General features: G+C 37.4%; 1 protein-coding gene across 2 annotated transcripts in view; it reads right to left on the reverse strand.

Moving 5' to 3' along the window:
• Positions 1-21,786, reverse strand: part of LOC106622636 (metabotropic glutamate receptor 2) — a 103,232-nt gene that overhangs the window by 4,708 nt on the left and 76,738 nt on the right. For both annotated transcript variants that reach the window (XM_036374513.2, XM_014241874.3), the window contains exons 2-15: positions 19,142-19,284; positions 16,528-16,698; positions 15,545-15,689; positions 9,678-9,820; positions 7,971-8,079; positions 7,681-7,849; positions 7,413-7,519; positions 5,318-5,467; positions 4,515-4,648; positions 3,260-3,450; positions 2,529-2,663; positions 2,205-2,367; positions 1,584-1,797; positions 984-1,135 (exon numbers count right to left, since the gene is read on the reverse strand). In XM_036374513.2, the coding sequence (XP_036230406.2) occupies positions 984-1,135; positions 1,584-1,797; positions 2,205-2,367; positions 2,529-2,663; positions 3,260-3,450; positions 4,515-4,648; positions 5,318-5,467; positions 7,413-7,519; positions 7,681-7,849; positions 7,971-8,079; positions 9,678-9,820; positions 15,545-15,689; positions 16,528-16,698; positions 19,142-19,284 (2,126 nt within the window). The remainder of the gene's footprint in view (positions 1-983; positions 1,136-1,583; positions 1,798-2,204; positions 2,368-2,528; positions 2,664-3,259; positions 3,451-4,514; positions 4,649-5,317; positions 5,468-7,412; positions 7,520-7,680; positions 7,850-7,970; positions 8,080-9,677; positions 9,821-15,544; positions 15,690-16,527; positions 16,699-19,141; positions 19,285-21,786) is intronic.

The following is a 21,786-nucleotide window of genomic DNA, read 5'->3' on the forward strand; positions in this document are numbered from 1 at the left end:
TTGTAAAAAAATAGCGGAAAATGTTCGCAATTTAATTCCATTTTTTGTTCGAGATGAATACTTTAAGTTACTGTAAATCACACAAAGAGCGCTCGCATGTCAAAACGTGCTGGGTGTGTATAACAACATAAATGTCAAATTTTACAATAAAGTTGTGAGTAATCAGCTTGCAACACTAGAGTTAACAAATCACGATATATAAAAGGCAACCTTAAAAAAAAAAGAACTTGCTGATATTCTTGCTTGTAAGTGGTCCTTGCCTACACCGACAGCCAGATATAATAGCATTTGAACTCACATATTTAAGCTTAAACTGAATAAACTAATTTCCACAAACTTATACAAACTATTTGTGTGTTCATACATGTGGCAACCACAAATCACAGCTAATGGTGCGTGCGAGCAGCTGAAGTCAAGGTTATAAACAAATATATGAATCAGTGGAATTACACCATAAATATATTTTTCATAAAACTAGTTAGCGACTTTGCAGTATTTGCAGCAAAAAATTTGAATTTAATTTGCATAAATTATATTGGAAATATTTCATTGCGTTTATTTTACAGCTGGTTTTTGTGTAAGAGAGTTGCTTTGTTGAGATAAAAATAAATAAATAAATAAACAAATATGTGCTAAGCACAGCCAAGTAACTTTTTAGAAATATGACCTACTTTTTTATGCATTTACACATTTTTAAACCATAATTAAATTTGATCAACATTTTTTTAATGCATATCGAAAAAATATTGAATAGAAAATATATAAGAAAAGTTTCTATGAAACCGAAAATAAATTAATAAATGTGTGCTGTGAAACTGTGAATTGAGAATGATGTGCAAATTGCTTTAAAAATTTGTAAAATTAAAATTTATTAGCGTTCTACACGCATATACATATATACCTATTTGTCTATGTAAATACATACAAAATGCATTTGCCGCTAATGGCATATGGTTCACAATATGCAGCTGCTTCTCAATTACCTTTGGCGAGAATAAGCACGCCACCGTGACGCTCGCCGACAAACTTATCGTCACCGACATGGACGTTATCCTCAGCGGCACATGATTGGCGGTGCCGAAGTAAAGCGGCACAAACGCCAGCCAGATGACGCAAGTGGTGTACATGGTGAAACCTGAGCAGATGATGGAGGTGGAAACAAGCGGTTTAGTTGGAAAAAAGGTAAGGAACAACAGGCGAGGATGGGAAGTAATCACAACATAGGAAAGATATGCATGTGTATGTATGGGTAAGCGGAATTGCCACAGGTGTTTAGTTGAAGTCGTTTGTTCACAAATGGCAGCGTCCAGTGAAGTGAATGCCAAAGCAAATATGACGAAATTGAATTATTTTAATTAGATAAATATTTAGTAGACAATTAGTAAAATATAATATATTTTGGTAATGCGTTGTGTGTAGCTTCATATGCCGATACAAAATGGCAAGCTTTTGCGGAGCTTTACAAACTTCAAATCTCATTATGTATTGGCTTACAATTACAAGCGCTTAGCTGTTTTATATAAATAGCTGTGCCTTGGCGTTAAAAGCGCGCTAAACTTCGCCAGACGCTCGGCACTACTTACCGATATGTTTGGACTCGTTAAATGCCTCTGGTATTTTGCGCGTCAGCACCGCGTACACTGTGCAGACTACAATCAGAACGATGGGATAGAAGAATGCAATCATGTAGGAAGCGTCGATGTACGAATCGCAGACGAGCATATTATCCTCGCGTGTCGGATGATGGTACATGGCGTGCGACGGTGCAATCACCATCCAAACGCCATTAATAAGAATCTGCAAGGAAGAAAATCACATAGAGAACGGTCATTAGTAAAAGGAAAACCGAAAGCAATTTTAGTTGTGTGTAAATATGTAAACATTATTTTAATGGCAAAGAAAAGCGCTATTGTGTTGATGAATGGCGCGGCGGAGCATAAACAAACAAAACACTACAAAAAAGAGTTAATGGATGCTGCTGAATGCTGTTGTTCGCAGCATAAGCAAATATGTGTAAAAAGTTTGTGTGTTTGTACTTGTATGTGAGCAAATATGCGGTGTGGCAGCGTGTTGGTTGCATGTAACATGCTATCTGCAGTACGCCGTAATGTGGCCATGCAGCCGCTGCGTTGCAAAATCTTTTGCCGCATTCTTGCGCATTTATTGTATGCTCTTGCTGCTATTGTCACAGATATAGTACTTACTTGTATGAAAATTAGGAATGAGCAGATAACCAATTGTGACTTGGGACTTATGAAGGAAGGTCGTTTCGCCGATTGTTTGCCCGCTTTGAAGATACGCGCTATGCGGTTGGTTTTGGTGAGCAGAGCGGCGTAGACAACGGTAAAGCAGAAGCCAACGCTGAAGCTGGGAGAGAGACAAACACACAAATGCAAATAGAATTTTTATATAACACATTGAAATATTTTTTTATATTTTAGTTTTCAGTTGTTTTTTTTATATTTTTTTTGATAGCATTAATAAAAGTTTTTTAGTTTCATTTAGTGAAAAGTTCTATGGCAACTTACCGTTGTATGGCGCACACTATATTCGTGGGCTTCAGCACCAAAGCAAATGTAACGGCATAACACATTAATATACCAGCGAGTAGTATATAGCTGAGCTCCCGGCCAGAGGCGCGCACAATGGGCGTATCGTTGTGTCTAAGGGAATAAAAGAGATGAGCAAAATTAATAACTGGAGACAGAAAAATTTTACTAAAAACGACAAATCATAAATAATGAAACAAAAATTGAATTACACATAACAATAATTCACAAATCTCTTTTGTAAGCGATTAAGTAAAAATTTTTTGAATGCCTCTTTGAAAATTGCAAAAATGGCGCAAAAACAAACATAACGAAAAAATTCCTATTTAAAACAACTCAGAAAAGCATATTTTGCATTTTATTTAAAAGGCAAACAGTAAAAGCACGTCTAGCCAAGTAGCAAAATTGTGAAAATTACCAAAATCGCAAAAATAAATAAATAAACAAGGAAAATGAAACATAAATATTTCCGGCGCTGCTGAGAAGCACAAGTTGTACGCTTTAAAAATCGGAAAATAAATAAAAAAGAAGCTTATGTAGCAAGTTGACTCCGCAGCAAACCAAAACAAAAAAGGAAGTAAACATAAAAGAAGAATATAACAAAAAGCAATCCATTGTTGAAATTCGACAGTTGGCAATTGACACCGTAAATTAAAGGATGCTGAGAGTGAGTATCTGTTTATATATATTAGTGCTTGCTGCACACTTACCGCACAAATACGCCAACAACAAAGAGCGTGACCAAAATGCCGGTGGCACTGAATGCCATCGCGCCAATCGCCCAAGCTGATTCAGGTCGCAAGTAGACTTCCGGTATGGGCTGGCAGAACTGCTTGGTAGCATCGGGTAAAGTGCCCAATTGGCAAGTTAGGCACTGAGTCTCATCGATGGGATGGCGAATCTAGGTGGAGTGTTGTAAAAATGCAGTTAAAACACAACAAGTGGAAAGCTTTCAAATAAACGTTGCTATTCAAAATGTAACAAGTGTGGCAACAATTACTTGGGTAGCGGACTTGAGATATTTATGCATTTTCAAAATTTATCTATTGTCCCGCTTTGAGTATTTTTTTCTGTTTAGCTTGCTGCATAAAATGGCTGTTAATTTTCCGAAAAAAAAAAATATTTAAAAAATTTCATAAAAACTTTGATTGCTGGTTTTGCAATATTGTAGCTAAAAACCACTCAACTAGATAAAAGCAAATGTTTTCTCGTTGCAGTTGGACTATAAATATATTAAAATTTTATTAAAAAGAACTTGTTTTTTGATTGGAAAATGTACGGAAAAGTTTCTGCTGCAATTCTGAATCTAAATTAAATATTTATGCGCTCACAATCGCTCAGTAGCTTACGGCAAACGTCATCCACTACTACTACAGTTTTATTTAAATATTCTAGCAAAACAACTGCGAGCAGAACTTTATGCAAACTATTGCAAAACTTATGCTTCTTCGCTTCTTTTCCCCGGAAAAAGGTTGCACTTAGAAAAAAATTGGCGCGTGGAGGGCAACCTTCGCTCTAAACCGAGCTGAGCGATATTCAGTCTTCTTTCAACTGGGTTCAATGAGTGAATTGAATTCAATTTGCTGCAGCATAATTTCTAAATCAAAATCCAATTTCCCAGCTGCAGTTGGCTCAAATAAGCGCAAGCACACACACACACACACACAGAAGTATTTGTACAACGGTATACAAATGCGCTGCAGTAAAAGCATTACCAATATAAAACAAGCAAATCAATTACTCTACAAAGCTTTTCAATTTATCTGCACAACTCAATGCTTTGGCACATAAGCCGCCTCTCACCGCGCCACGGCCGCTCAATATGGCTTGCGGCTGCTACAGCTGTCGCACTTTCAAGGATATGCATGTGTGTATGTGTGTGTCTGTGTGCATTGTTTGTGTGCCAATATTGCCCTGGCAATCGTTGCCGTGCTAAGTGACAACTGTAAATTTGCTTGAACTTACTTGATAGGTTGAGCAATTGAAGCAGTGCCAGCAGCAGCTCTCGCCCTCCACATACTTCTTGGCCTGTCCGCGTTCACAGGGCAAGCTGCAGACGGACTCAGGTGGCTTCGGATGCAACAGTTTAAATTGGACTTCTGCAATGGAAGAGTAACAATGATACAAGAATGAAAATGTGTGGCAGAAACAAAGAAAAGAAACTCGACTAAATAAAATAAAAAATAACGAGATCGTATAATAAAGTGCAGATTAGTGTGTGAGAGAGTGCTGGCAGAAAAGTGAGCGAGGAAGCGACGCAGCGGCAAAGGTGTACATGTGTAGCAGTTAAGTTTACAAATGCGGCTATAATAAGTGCGAGCAAGTTTACTGCAAGTGCGCCTAAACGCTCTTGTGATGCACAAATTGATTTGGCGTTGCAGCAAATTGTGAAATGTTGAAGGCTAAACAAGCGAGAAAGTGAAATGGAGGCGGAAAAATAGGCGCTTTAAGCCGCAAGTTGCTTAACTAATGCAGGTGGTTGGTTAGTTTATTGATAAATAACATTAAATTAGTATTTGCTTGCTCGTATAAGTACTGTATTACTGTAAGAAGTATTTGAGTAAGCCTACATTTGTTATAATAATAGCAGTTCACTAATTTTAGTGTAGATTCTGAATTTTATTAATTTTAGATTTTGAGGATGCACTCACAAATTCTGGTTGTGCGCCTAAGAGATGTAAAGAAATATTAAAAACTCATTTTTAAAATGGTTGAAGTGCATTTTTAATCAAAATAGGAATTGTTATAATTTTTTTTATTACTCATACCGGTCATGTTGAGGCGCAGCTCACCCTCGTAGTATTCACCCACTTTGATCCAGTGGTAGAGGCCCTCCGCTGACTGCTTGAAATGAATGATGTTGTAACGCGCTGGACCATCGCCATTGCCATCGAAGCGAAAATGATCACCGCTGAGGCCTGGAAATGGTTAAAAACGATTGCAATTGGAAATTTTAATGCAAAACAAATAACGTCGCACATAAAAATAAAACATAAATGAAATCAAGCTGTGGTAAAACACAATTGTAAAGCAAGACTGGTTGAAAAATTACTTGCTCGAAAATACTTGAATATTTTCAAAACTTACAGCCGACGCAAACTGTTTGGCCTTACCTAATTCGCAGGTATAAATATGCACAGTAGAGGGTGGAGTGAAAAAAAAGATTATTTTTTTTTGATTAGCCTGAGGGTCAAATAGAGAAGATAGTAGACTATAAAATAAGAATATTTTTGAAAACAATTTTTTTTTTGGACCGCTACTCATTTTTAAAGTAAATTTCGAGTTAAAACTTTTTTTGGACAAAAAAAATTTTTTCGGCTTAAACTCTTCACATTTATATAAAAATGACCGAATTTGACGGTTTTTGACTCAAACTTTTTTTTAACGCTTAAGGAAAGCATGTTGTCGTTTAAGGTTTTTTTTTAAAACTTCCATAATGACCACAAAATTTTTTAAGTTGATAACTTTTAATTGACCAGAAAGAGAACTCTCCACAGCTTCTAGAACACTTATCAAAATTGTTTTACCAAATAAAAATTTTAACTGGAAATTTACTTTAAAAGTGAGTGGCCGCCTCTAGATGTTAAAAAAAAATTTTATTATTAATTTTTTTATAAGCTAAAAATTTTACCCTCAGGTTAAGCAAAAGAGAATTTTGTTCGCTCCACCCTAATGCACAGCGTTTTCTGATATATAAAAATATATGTATACATATACAATGTGTGTATGTAAGTGTGTTCTTTTACAGATGTTGTATAAATCAGCAACAACAGCAAAAAGGGTTAAACAATACATTGTTGTTGTTTGTGTAGCTGTCAAAAGTTTTGCTGACAATTTTTCATTCGACGCTGCTCATTATGTCCTTTCACGCACGCATTATAAATTCAAACGCGCCTATTTATTTTCATCACAACCAATTTCGCTTATCTGCAGCAGTGCCATGCGCAACCGCCAATCAGCTGAAGCCATCAAGCATAAGCAACAAGCCACTCGAGAGCACAAAGAAAGAAAATTGTTAAGGCAGCGCAAATCTAATCATGACGCACATAACAGCGTATAAACACACACATACACAGTGCAATTTGTGTGTTGTTGTTGCTTTTTGCGCGCCACCATTCATTTTTCATGTGTTTATTTGTTGCTTTTGTAACTTTTTAGCGGCAACGCTATCCATTTTATCTCAGCGCAGCACGCAGCGTTCACGCATATTTCGACGCTTTCCAAGCGGACGCGCAATTTTTCCGTTTACTGTTACATTATCTCAACCCTTTTTTTTCTTGTTTTGCGCGCTTATGATTATAAAATAATTTATTGAGTTTCATTTTCAATTCAATGATGAGCAACGGCGGCCACTGGGCTGGTGTGCGGCTGCCTGCACTCGGGAGAGCGGTATCGAGCGGAGCACTGAGCGGAGCAACAAAGCCAATTTTCCACTTGAATGCTTCTATGTGACAATGGCAATGGGAACACAACAGCAGCCGCATTAGTTGCAGCAACAGCAACAGCCACGATGGCAGCGAAACGTATACTCGCGTCCTGCCACATGCACACCAGCACGTTGCCGTCACAGCGTAATGTTACAAAGTGTCATTAGGGTACGTGCTCTAAGTACACACGCCAATTTCCATGTATACCAAGCTTATGCATTGAATTTCATGTGTGTCTGTATGTGATAGTGGATTTCGTGGCAGCAGTGGCTTACATAGGACTCTTATAAACATATGTACGTTAGCAAGTTGTTACTTAAGTAGCTGAAAACACACACACACACACACACACACTGCCATACACTTTCTAACCATAACTCAACTATTTTACTTTATTGCCAGATTATTAAATTAGCCCACACTGCATGCTACTTACCCTGAAATTGCACTTTACGCAAGTATTTGAGTAAGTCGGCGCCTTTGGTGGGTCTCATGGCATCGCAAAGCGAGGGTCGGCCGCCGCAGAGGTCGCGATGCATGTCACTGTCAATATTCAATGTGCAAATAAACGAGAAAATTTTAAAATGAATTTGCTATGCGTAGAAAATTGCGCTAAGTAGTTTATTATTAGCTAAATTATTTGGCTAAATATATATATATATATGCTAATACATGAGGCTCTGCTTCGCTTGCAACTAACTCACCGTAGCGCGTATGCAAATGCCATCACCGCATCGCTCACGAACTGCAGCTGGTCCTCAAAGTCTGTGTTCTTGGAGAGGCGCTCTTTAGTAGTGCACGTGTGATTGTAATTGTTGTATGGCGTACTTAGACTGCCAGGATAGCGGCATTGAAAGTGATCCTCCCAGAATTCTACAAAGCCAATTGAAGTAAAGAAATTTCCAACAGTTTTGAGTTATTGAAATTCCGCTAAAGAATGCTAAACGAATGTTCTTCCGCAAGAAAGAAAACAACATATGCTCGAATGACTCACCTACAAACCATGGATTTCGTTGATTGTTTTCCACCGTTAAGTTTAAAAAGTATTCCTCGAAACCTTTTACAGGATTCGCTTGTGGCTGCACGGATAAGGTGCCCTCAACCTGTAATTTAATGTATGTAAGTAGAGCTTAATGGATCCGATCACTGACAGAAATTATGCTTGCAACAAAATAAAAAGTTTTAAAGTTTCAATTTCTAAACTTGAGTGTTTTTGCTTTATTTTCGAAATATCATTTCGTAGTCTGCCAAGCTGCAAGCATGCGCGCCATTGCTGCGAAAATTTTCAACTAATATTTCTAGCATTAAAATACACTGTCGAATTCGACTCGGTGCGATATTACACTGTAGTTTTCTTTCCGGTTTTGTAATAACAGTTTTAGCTACATAAATTATAGAAGTAAACTTCAAGAAAATTTGGAATTTTAAAACATTGAAACAAACGAAAATAAAGCGAAATGCAAACCGCAAATAATTTCCGGAAATTTAAATAAAAATCATGTTCAATAAATTGCACATTAAGATTGAGTTGAGTTAATTTAAATCCAATAACGTGATTTAATACTGCTGTTAAACATTAAATCGTTTGCCTGTATTACTTTCGTTGTCATTTCGATTTTTGTAAGAATTTCGCCTGAAACAATTAATAACAATTATCCTGTCGTAAATTATGCAAGCTTTGTATGTAAATAAACCGCATACGCGCCGCTCCCCAGAGCGTTGCTTGCTTGTCCTGCTTCGACAATTGTAAATGCAATTGTGCGCATATAAATATGTACGCAGCTGTCAGTTTTATTGAGCGCTATCTGCGCACATGCAAGCATTTGTGCGTTTGCTCAACTCCACGTATCAGATTTAACCGTTACAATGAAATTAATTATTAATGCGACTTGCGGCGAGAACTTAGTATAAAAATTACTTTATATAAATATATATATTCTTTATGTACCGCAATACCAAATAAATGATTAAAGGAAAACATTTAATGTTCAAGAAACTATAATTACTTTATCACTTTACGAAACTGCGGTCATGGGTCATGTAGGTTATCGTCGCACAGGCTTGGTGAATGCCCGCTGCCTGGCGTTAGATGTGCATATATTATATATATATATACTTGGTAACCTTAAAAGGTAGCATTAAGTTGTCTGACTGCGGCACTCCCACGCTTACAACAACATTAGCAAAACCAACACCCACTTACTGCTCGGCATTCATTAATGTGTGTATTTGTGGTGTTTGCTCAACTAAAATGAGATTACCGCAGCCAGTCGACCTGGTCTAAGTGATTCCGACAGCAATTCATTAATCAATTTGTTGTTCATGCCGGCTCTTTACTCACACACACACACATGCCTGCGTATAGAAGACCTACGCTTCTAACTTTTAACATAATTTCCGTTCACACAAGAGCAGTGGAAGGTGCACAAGTACACAGTGTGTTCATTTGCGAGTGTAGCAGTTTATGGCGGGCGCAGCATGTTTTTTTCTCACCCCCCACTTTGCCCTTCGCTCTTTCCCGTACACTATAACTATTATTTGCATTTATGCTTGTTTGCTGATGCTTGCTGATGAAGTGCCTTTAGCCAACTGCCATTATAAGTGGTCATATCCTGCGCAATACCGACGCATGTGCCTTCCTATGCTTGATAAATATATAAAAGGCGAGCGCTTGCTATTCATTAAACATGCAATTACTCACCTCCGGCTCATTGCCGTCGGATACCAGGTTGCGCGCGCTCCAGCCGTCCGAGCCGATCCACGAAAAGGCACCAGTCGCATTGTTGCGTCGTACCGCCCGCATCACCTCACGCACTTCCTGATCCGAACCGAATATAATGGCACCTGGAAATAGAAGTGAAAGCCATTAAATGAAATGGAATGACTAGTTTGCTTGATAAAACTGCCGGGCTATGTTAAGAGAGCGCTAATGCCGCTTGATTAAGTTTTCGGTCGTGAAATGTAGTGCGATGAAGATAAGGTTAAATACTAACGAAGCTGCCGAGTCAATGCGTCAGTGCGCGGACCTTGACATGTAATCAGTTAGCAATGTCATAAAAATCAACGCAATATTGACAGCTTAATGATGTCAGCTTCCTTGTTTGAAATCTGAAGATTAAAAAATGCTCTCGTCCAAGCGAAGACAAGTGTTCTTCTGCTTTTGTAGTGTTTGTGTAGATACTCTCGATAAAATGTGTAGCGTTACTAGCAACAATTTATTTCAGCAACTCTTTAGAAAACTTCGAAAATGGTTGTTCTGTAGCGGCCTCTAGTCACCACGTGAACTGCAGTCAACTTTTTGATTATAGGTGGCTTAGTTGAGTTCTTGGAACTACACTGCGCATCGTCATTAAGTTTATGTTCCATCGCTTAAGGTGGTTGAAATACATGATTGGTTACTTTTTCCTCACAGCAAAACACCTTCCGACTATTATTATAGATTACCCACGTCGAAGGTCGTCTCAATGTAGTCAAAAATATGAACCTTGGAGGCGTGACTATTAACAGTAACAAGAATGTTGAGCAGGCTGCGGAGATACCTCTTTTATCGGCTCATCAGTAAAAAAGCTTTAGTAGCAACCCGCGTGTTTCGCTTAGGTTTATATATACACATGGGACACTGTTTGGTTAATATGCCAACTGCACATAGTTCAAATGCAAAAAAGTTATACCCGTAGCAGGAATATACGTTTTATCGAAAAATAACAACTGTGTAGCCATAAACATCTGGTGTTGCGAAATTTAAGGCTTACAAATTTCGGAAAAAATATTTGCCACAGCGTCAGCACACGCACTTCTTTCCTGCGGGAAGGAAAAAATAATGGAATTAAAGAGCTTTTTTATCTTTAAACCGCCTGTTTGGCTCTATCGAAAAGCACTGCGTCAAACCAAAAACTAACAACTTTTTGTGGCAACTCATTTGTGGCTACATTTCTGAAATAGTTCTGCATGTGAGCGGGCTATGTGTAGAATGTGCGCAATACTTGTAGTTGCGAACACATGGCTTAACTGGCCAACAAAATTTTCGCAGGCAGCCTGTTGCTGTGTTGTTTTAAATGTTTAAATGTATGTCATTTACGGAGCACTGAAATGTTGGACGGGTAAAAAGAGTTAAGTAAAAATTGCGATATTTCGACACGCTTTTTGGCATGGCTGCATTTCGTTGCGTTAAAATGCCAAGACAGAGGCGCCACGAAGCATTACATTTGGCCTACGACGTGCGGGAAATTGCAAAGTTATTTTCGGAGCAAAATTTGCAAAATGCCACGAAGTATGCGTAACACCCTGCACGGTTGAATGTGGCGCCTTCCGCGCCTTCTCGAGTTTGCAACTACGCTGCTCGAAAAGTAGGTTAGACGTGTGAATGCTACGCTTGGCTTAACGGCGCGCTCGTGTGTGCGCTTCGGGAAAAGGTGTTGATGGCTCAAGAAAATTGTGTGACATATGGGCTTGATGGCTATCAAAGGGTCTTGGTGCATAATATGACCTACTTTCTACTTTCTGGCACTTTGAGTCAACGAAAGGCGGCGCACAGGTGGCGCAAGTTAGTAAATCTAAAAAGCGGCTAAACAAAAAGGCGAGCACACACCTTTTCAGTCAAAGACTTGCTGAAATTGCGCGAAAGGTATGCCGAAGAAAATAGTTGAAATGCCGATGCCGAGCAAGAAGTCACGGAAATTTACATAAAACCTCACTAAAAGCGGCATTTATCAGCAGTTTTTTTTACAATGGGGATATTGAACACATTTCATTTTTAACGTAAGAAGCAAGCACTATTTATTTCAGAAACTCCGACGACACTGTATGTGCAGCTGATATATTTTTCAGCACTTTCACTTCACCTACGCACACACACACCCATTCATACGTATACACACAATATTATTGAAATTATTAGCTATGCTACGCCCCAATGCGCCTTAATTGAGCCTTTAGCTTTTTTGCCTCAGCCGAGCAGTCAAAATGCTGTTGCTGTTGAACCCATGCGTCCTACGAATGGTGTGAACCTGAGGCGGTACTCTTCTTAACCAAATTGACTTCAAGGAAATTTGCAAATGAAAACACTAAAAGCAACTACGCAACAAAAAAAGGCAAAAAGCACTAGTGAAAAGGTTAATTTTGAACATAAATCTACAACACATTGATAAAAGCAAAGCTACACAGTTGCAGGTGGGGTTGACAGCAAGTAGGAAGCATAGAAAAATTCCTAAAAGTGAGGAAAATGAAGCATAATAACTTTTCCTTTTTTGTGTATATGTGCGTGTGCGTGACTATATATGAAGGCAAATGAAATGTAATATTCATTAATAAAATTTATGTGCCTTTGCAAACACACCCGGCCCATGTAACATCAGCTCGAAAATTAGAAATTCTTGATTGCGATCTAACTTGCCAGAATGTAGTAGTCTCAAGAATTTAGTGAGCGAAAATAAACTAGTTTTTCTTTTCGCATGGCTGATTAGATTTTTTTCTGAAAGTTTTTTGAGCAAAACAAAAATTGGTAATAATTAGAAAAAGTCTCTAATTTTCTTTACTTTGCCCAAAATATTTGATGGGGAATTTTGTTTTGAAAAGTTTTCGGTATTATGGCCTTTAATTTTTTTGAAAGCGTTCCGGAAATTTAATTTAAGTAATAAAATCGTGTGCAGCTATTGTTGAAAATTTTGCTAAACTCCTTTTTGCATACAACTAATTTTCTATGCAACTTTTGTTGATTCAACTTTTCGATAATCTGCTTCTGTTGCCTCAAATGCAGTTTGAATTCGCTTTCATTTTAAAATTCTTCATAGCTACAGACATTTATTCAGCCATTTTTCAATGCAACTCGCTCCCATTGTCATTTGAACGTGCAATTTGACATACTAATGGTTGTCAGATATCTTAACGACAATAAAGGCAATAAACGACACTTTTCGTTTGCTCTGGCATTTCCATTGGTTTCGCTACTTCTTTTCATTTTGCGCTTTAGAATGGTTCGGTTGGGTGGCGAGCAGCGGTGATTGAAATGAGCAGAAAGTGAATGAATTGTAGCTTCATTCATACAATATTGGAATGTGTGGGTTGGGGCGATACAGCAAGGTAGGCAACTTGAATAATGGTATGCACGATTACGACACGGTGCGGAAAAGCAAATGAGAGCTGATGAATAGTTGTGACACTTTTTATTGCTTATTAGACATACATACATTTGTGTAATTGTGTTAAACTATTAATGCTGGAATTTTTATTTTAGTTCCCTGCATTTTATATACAATACAATGCGCAGCAAAAGAAGCTGACAGTAGAAAAGAATTAATACTTTTTAAAATAACCGCATGTTATAGAATTGTTGGCCAATTTGCAACCCTAAATCATTAATCATTTCGCGCTGACCTTCAGAAATCCTGAATAAGTCAAATAATAAAAGCTGTTGATTTATTATACAAAGATCAAGTGCAAAAAGAACTCGAATTAAACAAAAAAAAACTTGCCACAATAAACTTATTTCCAACATTTTACAGCGCAGCGGATTCTTGTGCTTATTCTGCAGTCGGAAATATGCATGTTATAGAGCTTAAAGTAGAAATAATGAATTTTTAGACACAGACATATTTATTTTGATATTTGTGTATAATTTGCTTTTCCGAATCCCCAGCGACCACAAGTTTCATTCTCTGTATCTCGTCCTTCGGCTACTGGCCCACTTGTGCTCATATGCCTTTGCTATCTTAATGTTTAATATCATAAATCACAAGCAGACATTCTCTCTAACCAACTACACATATTTTTTTATGCGCTTTGTGGTATTTTACTTCCGTTTTACTAAATTGTGACTTTTCAGTGTGTTTGTGCGTGGTTGGTCAGTCAGCATTTTGATATTGTAAGCCTTTTGCTCTCAAAGTTAGTTTTCAGCAGTGTTTCAATGCCCCTCATCATTTACTTGCCTTAAGTGTGTAAATGTGCAGCGACTTGTTTAATGGCATTTGTGCATTTTGTATTTATCAAAGTCTCTGCGGGCATGTGACAATGATGGCGTTAATAAATCTATTTATATACATATATATTTTTTTATTTTAAAGTGAAAAGCTTAGCTGCGATTATTGTGCGATTTTACATTAGCAAATTTACAACTTGCTTAAAATACTTTCACTGTTTTATTCAACTTAATATATAAACGTTTGCTGATTTGAATTTTGCCAGATTGGCTGAAATGAAAGGATGTCTACTTATCTCTAGCAACGAGTAATTTCGGTATTGCAGGAAAATATAGGCTCATGAGCTTGTTAGTACAGGCACTTCAGGCAGTCAATAACAGCGGAATGGGAACGGGCTGCTTTAGCTTAATATGGCTCACTACTGTACTGTTGGGCCTCAGACCAAATCAGCAAGCGCACGTCGACTAACAGCAGCTATGCAGTCGCGTGTTTTTTCTGGTCCAGTGTAAACCGCAGAAGGTTTGGGAACACTTCGCTCTCAGCAAGGTTCACCTGGACACTGACAGATCGTGATTCATGCAGTAAAACTGAATATTTTACCGTATGCCAGTTGCATCAGCTGTTTGTATAAAGATGAGATATAATCATCTCAACACTTACTCCTGAAATGCTTTAGTTTTGCATTAAATTTACTTTCATTGTAAAGATCAAATGCACAAATTAGTTAATATCTGTATCACTGTTGAGCCACATCCTCCGTCAGCCACTAATGTGTCGCCAACATAGCACCAATGCTTGTCATTTCGTGTTGCTTGCTTTTAGCGTTCGTTCGTTATTCTATTTTCTCTAACAAGCAGCTGCAAGTTTTCATAAAATTTAAATTAATCTTTCATCTTGTTAGCTGCCTGCGTTGTAGCTGCCAACAGTTGGCGGTTAACAACAGCCTGCGCAAACTTTTACAAGCAACGCTGAAAATCGGCGCGTAAATCAAATAAATTAACGGTTGACTGAATAGCTGAGTGAGTAACTAAGTCATTCATGGCAAAGTAGGCAAAAGAAATGTGCCATATGAGAAGCGCAGCTTTGTTGAGCTGTACTGCGCGCTGGCTTAGCTAAAACGGCACAAACCTCACTTGACTTTATTTGTGTACGGGCATTTATTCTCACTTGCTGGTCTGCAAGACCACGCGCGGAGAGTGCTTTGCGTTTATGTTTCACGAAGTTTATAAGTTAATTTGGTGGAAGGAATTTTCGCAATCATCTAATTTCGAGTGGCGGTGGACAGTGAGTGCTGAATATTTGATGGTATGGTACACGGAATGTGGTGCTTGCCCGAGACGTAATGGTGTACAATAATTTGGGGCAACGGAAAGTAAGAAATTTTTAATATACATTATACCTTCCTTTGCAGTTACGGTGCTTCAGTAGTGCTTTGTATAAAAAATGTGTGCAATTCGTTAGTAGGTCAGCAAGCACCCAATTTTAGGTAGCTAATGTTAGGTGGAGGAATGAGGATTTGCGTTGTGTGCACATGTGTGTACATACTTGTATGTGGCTACTTAGTAGTTAAGTTTTTTTTGTAAATTTGCAAATTCTACGCGCTTGCATTGGCACTTGCACATGTGGTTTTTAGTTAGCGCTGCTCTGTACTTACCTCTGGCACGTGGCTTTGTCAACAGCTTTTGCACAATATTATCATAGGCGATCTCCTCAGCGACGCCGGAGTCCTTGACGAGCTTCTCCTTGACAGCGATGCAGATGTTGTGACGTGCCAACAGCTCTTCCAGCTCCTCAAAGGCCTGTGTATAAAGGGAAAAATATAAAAAGAGTGCTTAAATAAAAAGGAAGCCTTTAAATGTAATACTTTGCAATCAGCAATCATGCGCTGTTGAAGAGATATTGCCTAAAATGTACACCAATTGAACAACTGCTTGTTGCATGTCATACGCTTGCATTCTGCAATTAATCATTTTGCCACTTTTAGCCAACCTCTTTAAGAGCAGGTCTTCTGCAAAATACAGAGTTAGGTATCTGAAGTGTGACGCAATACTCATTATAATTTGTCATCGGCTACTTGCGAGTCATCTAAACTGTTTGGTTAAAAAGTAGAGTAAAAGAGCCGTGCAGAAAGAAAGTGTAAAGAGCAATTGCCGTAACGTCAACACACTCAGCTGAAAAGCCATTATATTCTATTGACTCTGGGAATGTCGCTTGAATAGTGTGCACAAGAGCTTACAGAAAATGCTAAGTGTTAAGCGAAAATGTCATGAAATTAATTAATACAGTGGCATTTGAAATGTATTCAGAATTTTGCAGACATTTGAATTAGCGGAATTCCAACAATAGCAGCGCACGAAAGCGCCTCAATTAAATCTTAAACCACCAGTCACCTCCTACCAGCGCATTAGCTTTTGCTTGAGCAAGGGAGCACAAAAATACTGACAATGCAATTTAATAAAGTTCTTATTTCCAAGTCTCAAAGCTAAAAAGCATGCACCATTTCTACGCGGAAATTAGAAGCAATCGAAAACACTTTGTGACTTGGTACACGGAAAGTAGCAAGGCTTAATTAAAACTTTTGACATTGCCAACTACATTTGGAATATATTAAAGTGCATAGCACACATTTTTACTTACTTTTATGCCATAGTTGCTCTCTTCGTAAATAATTGAGACGTAACTCCAGCCCATGCGTTTGACGATTTCCACCATCGCCTTGACCTGGTAGTGATCGGAGGGTATTGTCCGCGAGAAATATTCGAAGCGCTGCTTGTTGCTTAGTTCGGGGCTTGTTGAGAAGAAGGAAACCTGCAAAATGTGTGAATTTTGAATTCAATAAAAAGAGGAAGAAATAATTAGTTATTGAAAAAAAAGATTAATAGTTTGAGCAAGAAAGCAAGACAAGACCAAAATATGTAACACTGAAGCCATTGGTATATTAACCCATCAAATCAATTGAAGCAGAATTTGCTGATCGCTTTTTAGAGAAATTGACTATATCTTGAAGAGTTCGATCTCCTAGGTCTGCTTCTTTAAAAAATTTTATTGTGCATTTAGCATACTTTTAGGCAAACAAAACTTTTTGCGTCTCTATGGCGCTCTTTATTAGTAAAGCTTTTAAATGAACCTACGAGAAATAATTGATATTTATATCGCTCTCATCCACTAGTACCACCCTTCTGCACTCCTTGGCGCACTCACCATACAATTTTATATATATAGACTGTGTAAATTATACCGTTCGATATTGACTGCGCACAGTAAATGACGATTCAGTTTATATGCTTCTTAGCATTATGTATGTATAACACTCTCTTTTGTTTGTATGCCTTTAACGCGCTGCTCAATCATTGATTTTATGTCAAAAGTCTGGCTTTTTTCAATTATGCTGTCATTCGCGGGCGCCGAACGGCTTTCAATTGGGTCGTAATTAAAGTTATTGTTTTAAGGCATTTAATATATACATATAGTTTGCATTTATATTGTAGACCTCTACAGCAGCCACACATACAAACACAGAAACTACGGTAACACTGGAATGATCCGGAAACTTTTGCCGTTGACTTTTAATGAAGTGTGCACACTTAATGACTAAATCGTTGCGGCAATGTGCGCTCGGTCTTTGGGATAATGAATTCTCGCCTTGCATGTGAGAAGAAGAAAAGGAAATTGATGAACAAAAGATAATTTACCGCTCTTCGAAATTAATATTCGAAGTCAATCGCGCGTATAACAGTTAAACAATTAAACTGAAGTCTGTCAACTCTTTGACTAAAAGTCGTCAAGTAAGGCAAGGTTTATGGTCACTTTTAACTTGCGCATATTTACGCAATTTCACCAGCAAACAAAGAGTAAGGAAGTCAAATGTGACAGTTATGTGGCCAATATGCCGCTTAACTGCGGTTCATGTAGTAAATATGCAAGTAAATGGCGTTATTTTATCGCTGCTATTAACTTTAAATTTTATCGCGCACATTTCTTAACCACCTAGCATAGTTACGAGCGCATAGAACAAGTAAATGCTTTCAAGTTAATAAAATGTGGCAAAAGGTACGCACAGATGTAATAACGGCATATAATTGCTGTTTAGGAAAGCAGCGTGTCGCTAAAGAAAATAAAAATGAGGCATTTAGTGCCAATGCGCTTGACCCTCGGCTACAAGAAGTGACCATTCGTCACATTTGTACTCGAAAGTAGTGCCAGTTTACAGCCAAACAACGCTTGAATCGTACTTGAAAATAGTTTGTAAGTCATTGTTGAGCAACAATAAAATATTGCTGCATTTCTGAAGAACTTACGCGGCGCTTGGAACTGTGCTTACTTTGTCAATACGTATACCGTTGGAGCAATGAAAGCGCGTCGCCCAATCAAACTATGTTTACTTGCCATCAGCAAAGAGCTGCAAAGATTGCAAGGTTAACCGTAGTTAACTTTTGGCGAAAACACTAAAAAACTGGTTAACAAGAAGCTCATATGTGTGTATACATCCAACACGCTATAAAATATTTGCGCTTTATGCCACTACAATCGATTTTTTTTATTATTTCACATTGCAGCGCAGAGTGTGCACGATAAGCTCGAAGTTTTACTATTTTCCATTTATGCTGACGCTGGCGCATGGCATGCAGTTTGCGAGATAGAAGCTATAACTATAACTTGGCTATGAAACGGATATTTTACGTCGTAGTGACATGGCGTATGAGTGACCCATGCATACTTACTGGCCATAAAGGCATTGAAGTGAGCGCAGTTGATTGGTGTGAAAGTGTGATTCCAAGTGCAATGAAATTATATTTTTCCGGCAAGCATTTACCAAGCATATTGAATATATGCATAGCTTTAAAACAGATTTATTAAGTGTGGGTGCCATTAAGGTGTTTAAATTAAGTATTTAAAGTAGCTGATAATATATCGTAATTTGGTTTGAAATATATATTTTTTTCTGCTGATATATAAAATTTATTTTGTTCATTTTCGTCATTATTCACTAGCTGTTTGGCTTATTTTTTAAATTTATGCACAAGAAAAAGTTAAGTAGAGTTGCGGTATATGAATGAACTTATATTCATATTCCATAGTTGGTAATAGCAGAATTATAGCATACTAAATTAAAGTCTTAAATTTTTGAACCGCCACTGCGGCATTTAACTTTTCATTGAAAATTTGTATATTATTAAAGTGTGCCTTTAACCTTTTAAAATCTTTTCACTCACTTCTTTCCAAAAGTACTTATTTTTTTGTTGCAACTTACCTGTGGTATGCGAAAAAGACGCAGCAAGTTCGCAACTTGTATCGATGTTACGGAAGAGGCAGCGCCAACTACGCCGGAAATTACCTTCCGCACCTGCGTCTTGTTGCAATGGTATTCAGCATCGTCAATATTGCTAATGGAACCTGAAATAAGTCAAGCGAAATGAAAATAAATTGTGAGTATTTTAAATATAAAGCGTAAATTTTAATATGTCGAAATTATTTCGGTTAATGGCGCAATATTTTTAATTAAATATTTTCTAAATTACTTTGAAGAAAAATTAAATATTTCTAAACGAAAAACATGTATTAAAAGAAATAAGCACTTTCTTAAGCAAGAAAGTTGAGTATGTACAAAAGCAATATTGCTGAACTTGCTTCAACTCGTGTAGACTTTTTTCTACAATATTTTGTTATTTCGTTTTTTTCTCCGTTGTGATCACATTGTTTATAGCTTCATATGGCTAAAGTGTCTATTTTTCCATTAACTGTATTCAGTTAATGGGTTTATATGTATATGTCGCACATAAATTGCTTGTGTGCAACCGCAAATGCAATTAAAGCTGCTCCCAGACGCTTGAAATTCAATTTGGCATACCGCAAGCCAGGCAGCCCACGATAGCGATAGTGGCAGAATACGTCTATGCATGTGTGTGCGTGTGCATAAAAATGTTTTTATTATTTGAGCTTAGTGCACAATAAGTGACATTTAACTCGCTTCTACCAGCATTTAACTGCCGACTTGTTACTCATACGCCATGTCTGCCCACATTTCTTAGCTACTTTTGCGGCTGCAAAAATTGTTAAGTTTTTATTTATACCATTAAATTCCATTACAGAAACTTTCTACGCCATTTCAAAGTGAATGCCTTGCAGATGCCGTAAAGTATTTTACAAAAATTCTGTTTATTTCAAGTAAAAACATTGCAGATTTTAACTAAATGCCAGCAGAAATATGTCAGGCATAGCTGCAAAGGCATTTCGCTTGTATTTGTTGACTCAAAGAAAAGCATCAATACTGTCGGTCGTCTATAATATAAATAAATGTGCTGCATTGTTAGCTTTCTGTGCTAAGCATTTCTTGACCATTTCATACTCCAAAGGCAGCGTGTGTTTGTAAATGGTGCGTCAGTTTGCTTTATATGCAGCTCATTCTCCCTATGGCGCCGGTCATTGCTGAAATTCATTAGAAATCTGTACGTATAGTCTCGCCGCTGGCCATGTGATGTTTTCTATAAAATATGAGTGGTGTGTGCTTAAAAGTTGTTCAGGCAGCGAAATACGAAAATGTGTTAAATATCTGAAATTCAATGGTGTAAATGCATGCGCCTCTCTGCGTTGAAATGTGTGTGTGAGCGTGACAGCGTATTGTTAGTTTCATTATTATTTTTTACTTGAAATGCCATTACGTTATTATTTCCAGCGTTTTTAAAAATATCTGCACTTAATTCAATACTGTACTCTAATTTTTTTCAAAAATTCAGCTTTATTTTCTTTTTGGTGTGATTTGCAGGTCGTATTTTTGTTTGCTCCATACTTTTTTAATACTTAAGACAGAACCATCAATTCGTCAATACGCAAAGTTCGAAGCTCCCTTTTTTAATTCCCCACATCAACAGCAAACGTCGAAGTGCTACATGGTTTCAGGAGAATGATGACCGAATCATCTCAGAAAATGTACCTGTCCATTAGGCTACTAGATCACGTGTTTGTACGCCGTTAGAATAGGTTTTCTGTTGATAAACCAGCGAACTAACAAAATTCAACCGGCAGGATGGTCTTCCGCAGTTGCAATTGTGGTGCTCAAAAGCCAAAAATTTTGCTCAAACACTAAAAGCCATAGAATTTTCAAACTTAGGAAGCTCAAATATTATATATTGCGTTAATTTGTTAAATATCAGTTCTATATCTACATATAATAATACATTCCCACATATTGTAGGCAGAATTCATTTAATAATTATTTAATGTGTGAATGTGCGTGCAAATTCAATACGTATTAGTTGCAATTAACGCTCAACAGCACTCGAAAGGGTATTCAAATAATATATTATATGAGCAAGATATGCATATTGTGCTTAATTACTTTCAAACACTTGCAATAGTAGTTTACATATCTGTTTTCTATCATTCAAGTTTGAACAATAAAGCAAGCGAAAGATAGTCTAGGCTTTGGGACTCGCATGCACACATATGCATATGTATGTGTTGTGTTAATGGCATTTTCCAGAGTTTGCATAAATTAATTGAAATTCAGCAACATTGGCGTTGAAAAGGTCAAATTAGAATGCATGCGTCAGAAATTAGCAAAAATGAAAACAAGAGAAAATTGTCTCGTTGCCTCTGGAGAATTTATGCTATCTACAAGTTCACTCGAGCAGCCGAATGAGCGTTGGCTTTTATTTTAGCTATATTTTTTACCAGCTAATACGTTTTTTATCTAGATTGCCTCTTTCATGTTATCTTGATTTGATTTGCCTTTTTTATTGGCTAACTTTACTTCGCAGTGATTTCGCACAAGTCATTAAGCGAACTTGATTTCATATTAAACGGTCATGGTGAACAAACAGCGCAGACAAATGCGCATTAACTAGGCAACATACATATGTACATATACTTGTAGAGCAACGATAATATAAAAAGGTG

This window comes from Bactrocera oleae, chromosome 4 (assembly GCF_042242935.1).
Source record: "Bactrocera oleae isolate idBacOlea1 chromosome 4, idBacOlea1, whole genome shotgun sequence".
Lineage (NCBI taxonomy): Eukaryota > Metazoa > Arthropoda > Insecta > Diptera > Tephritidae > Bactrocera > Bactrocera oleae.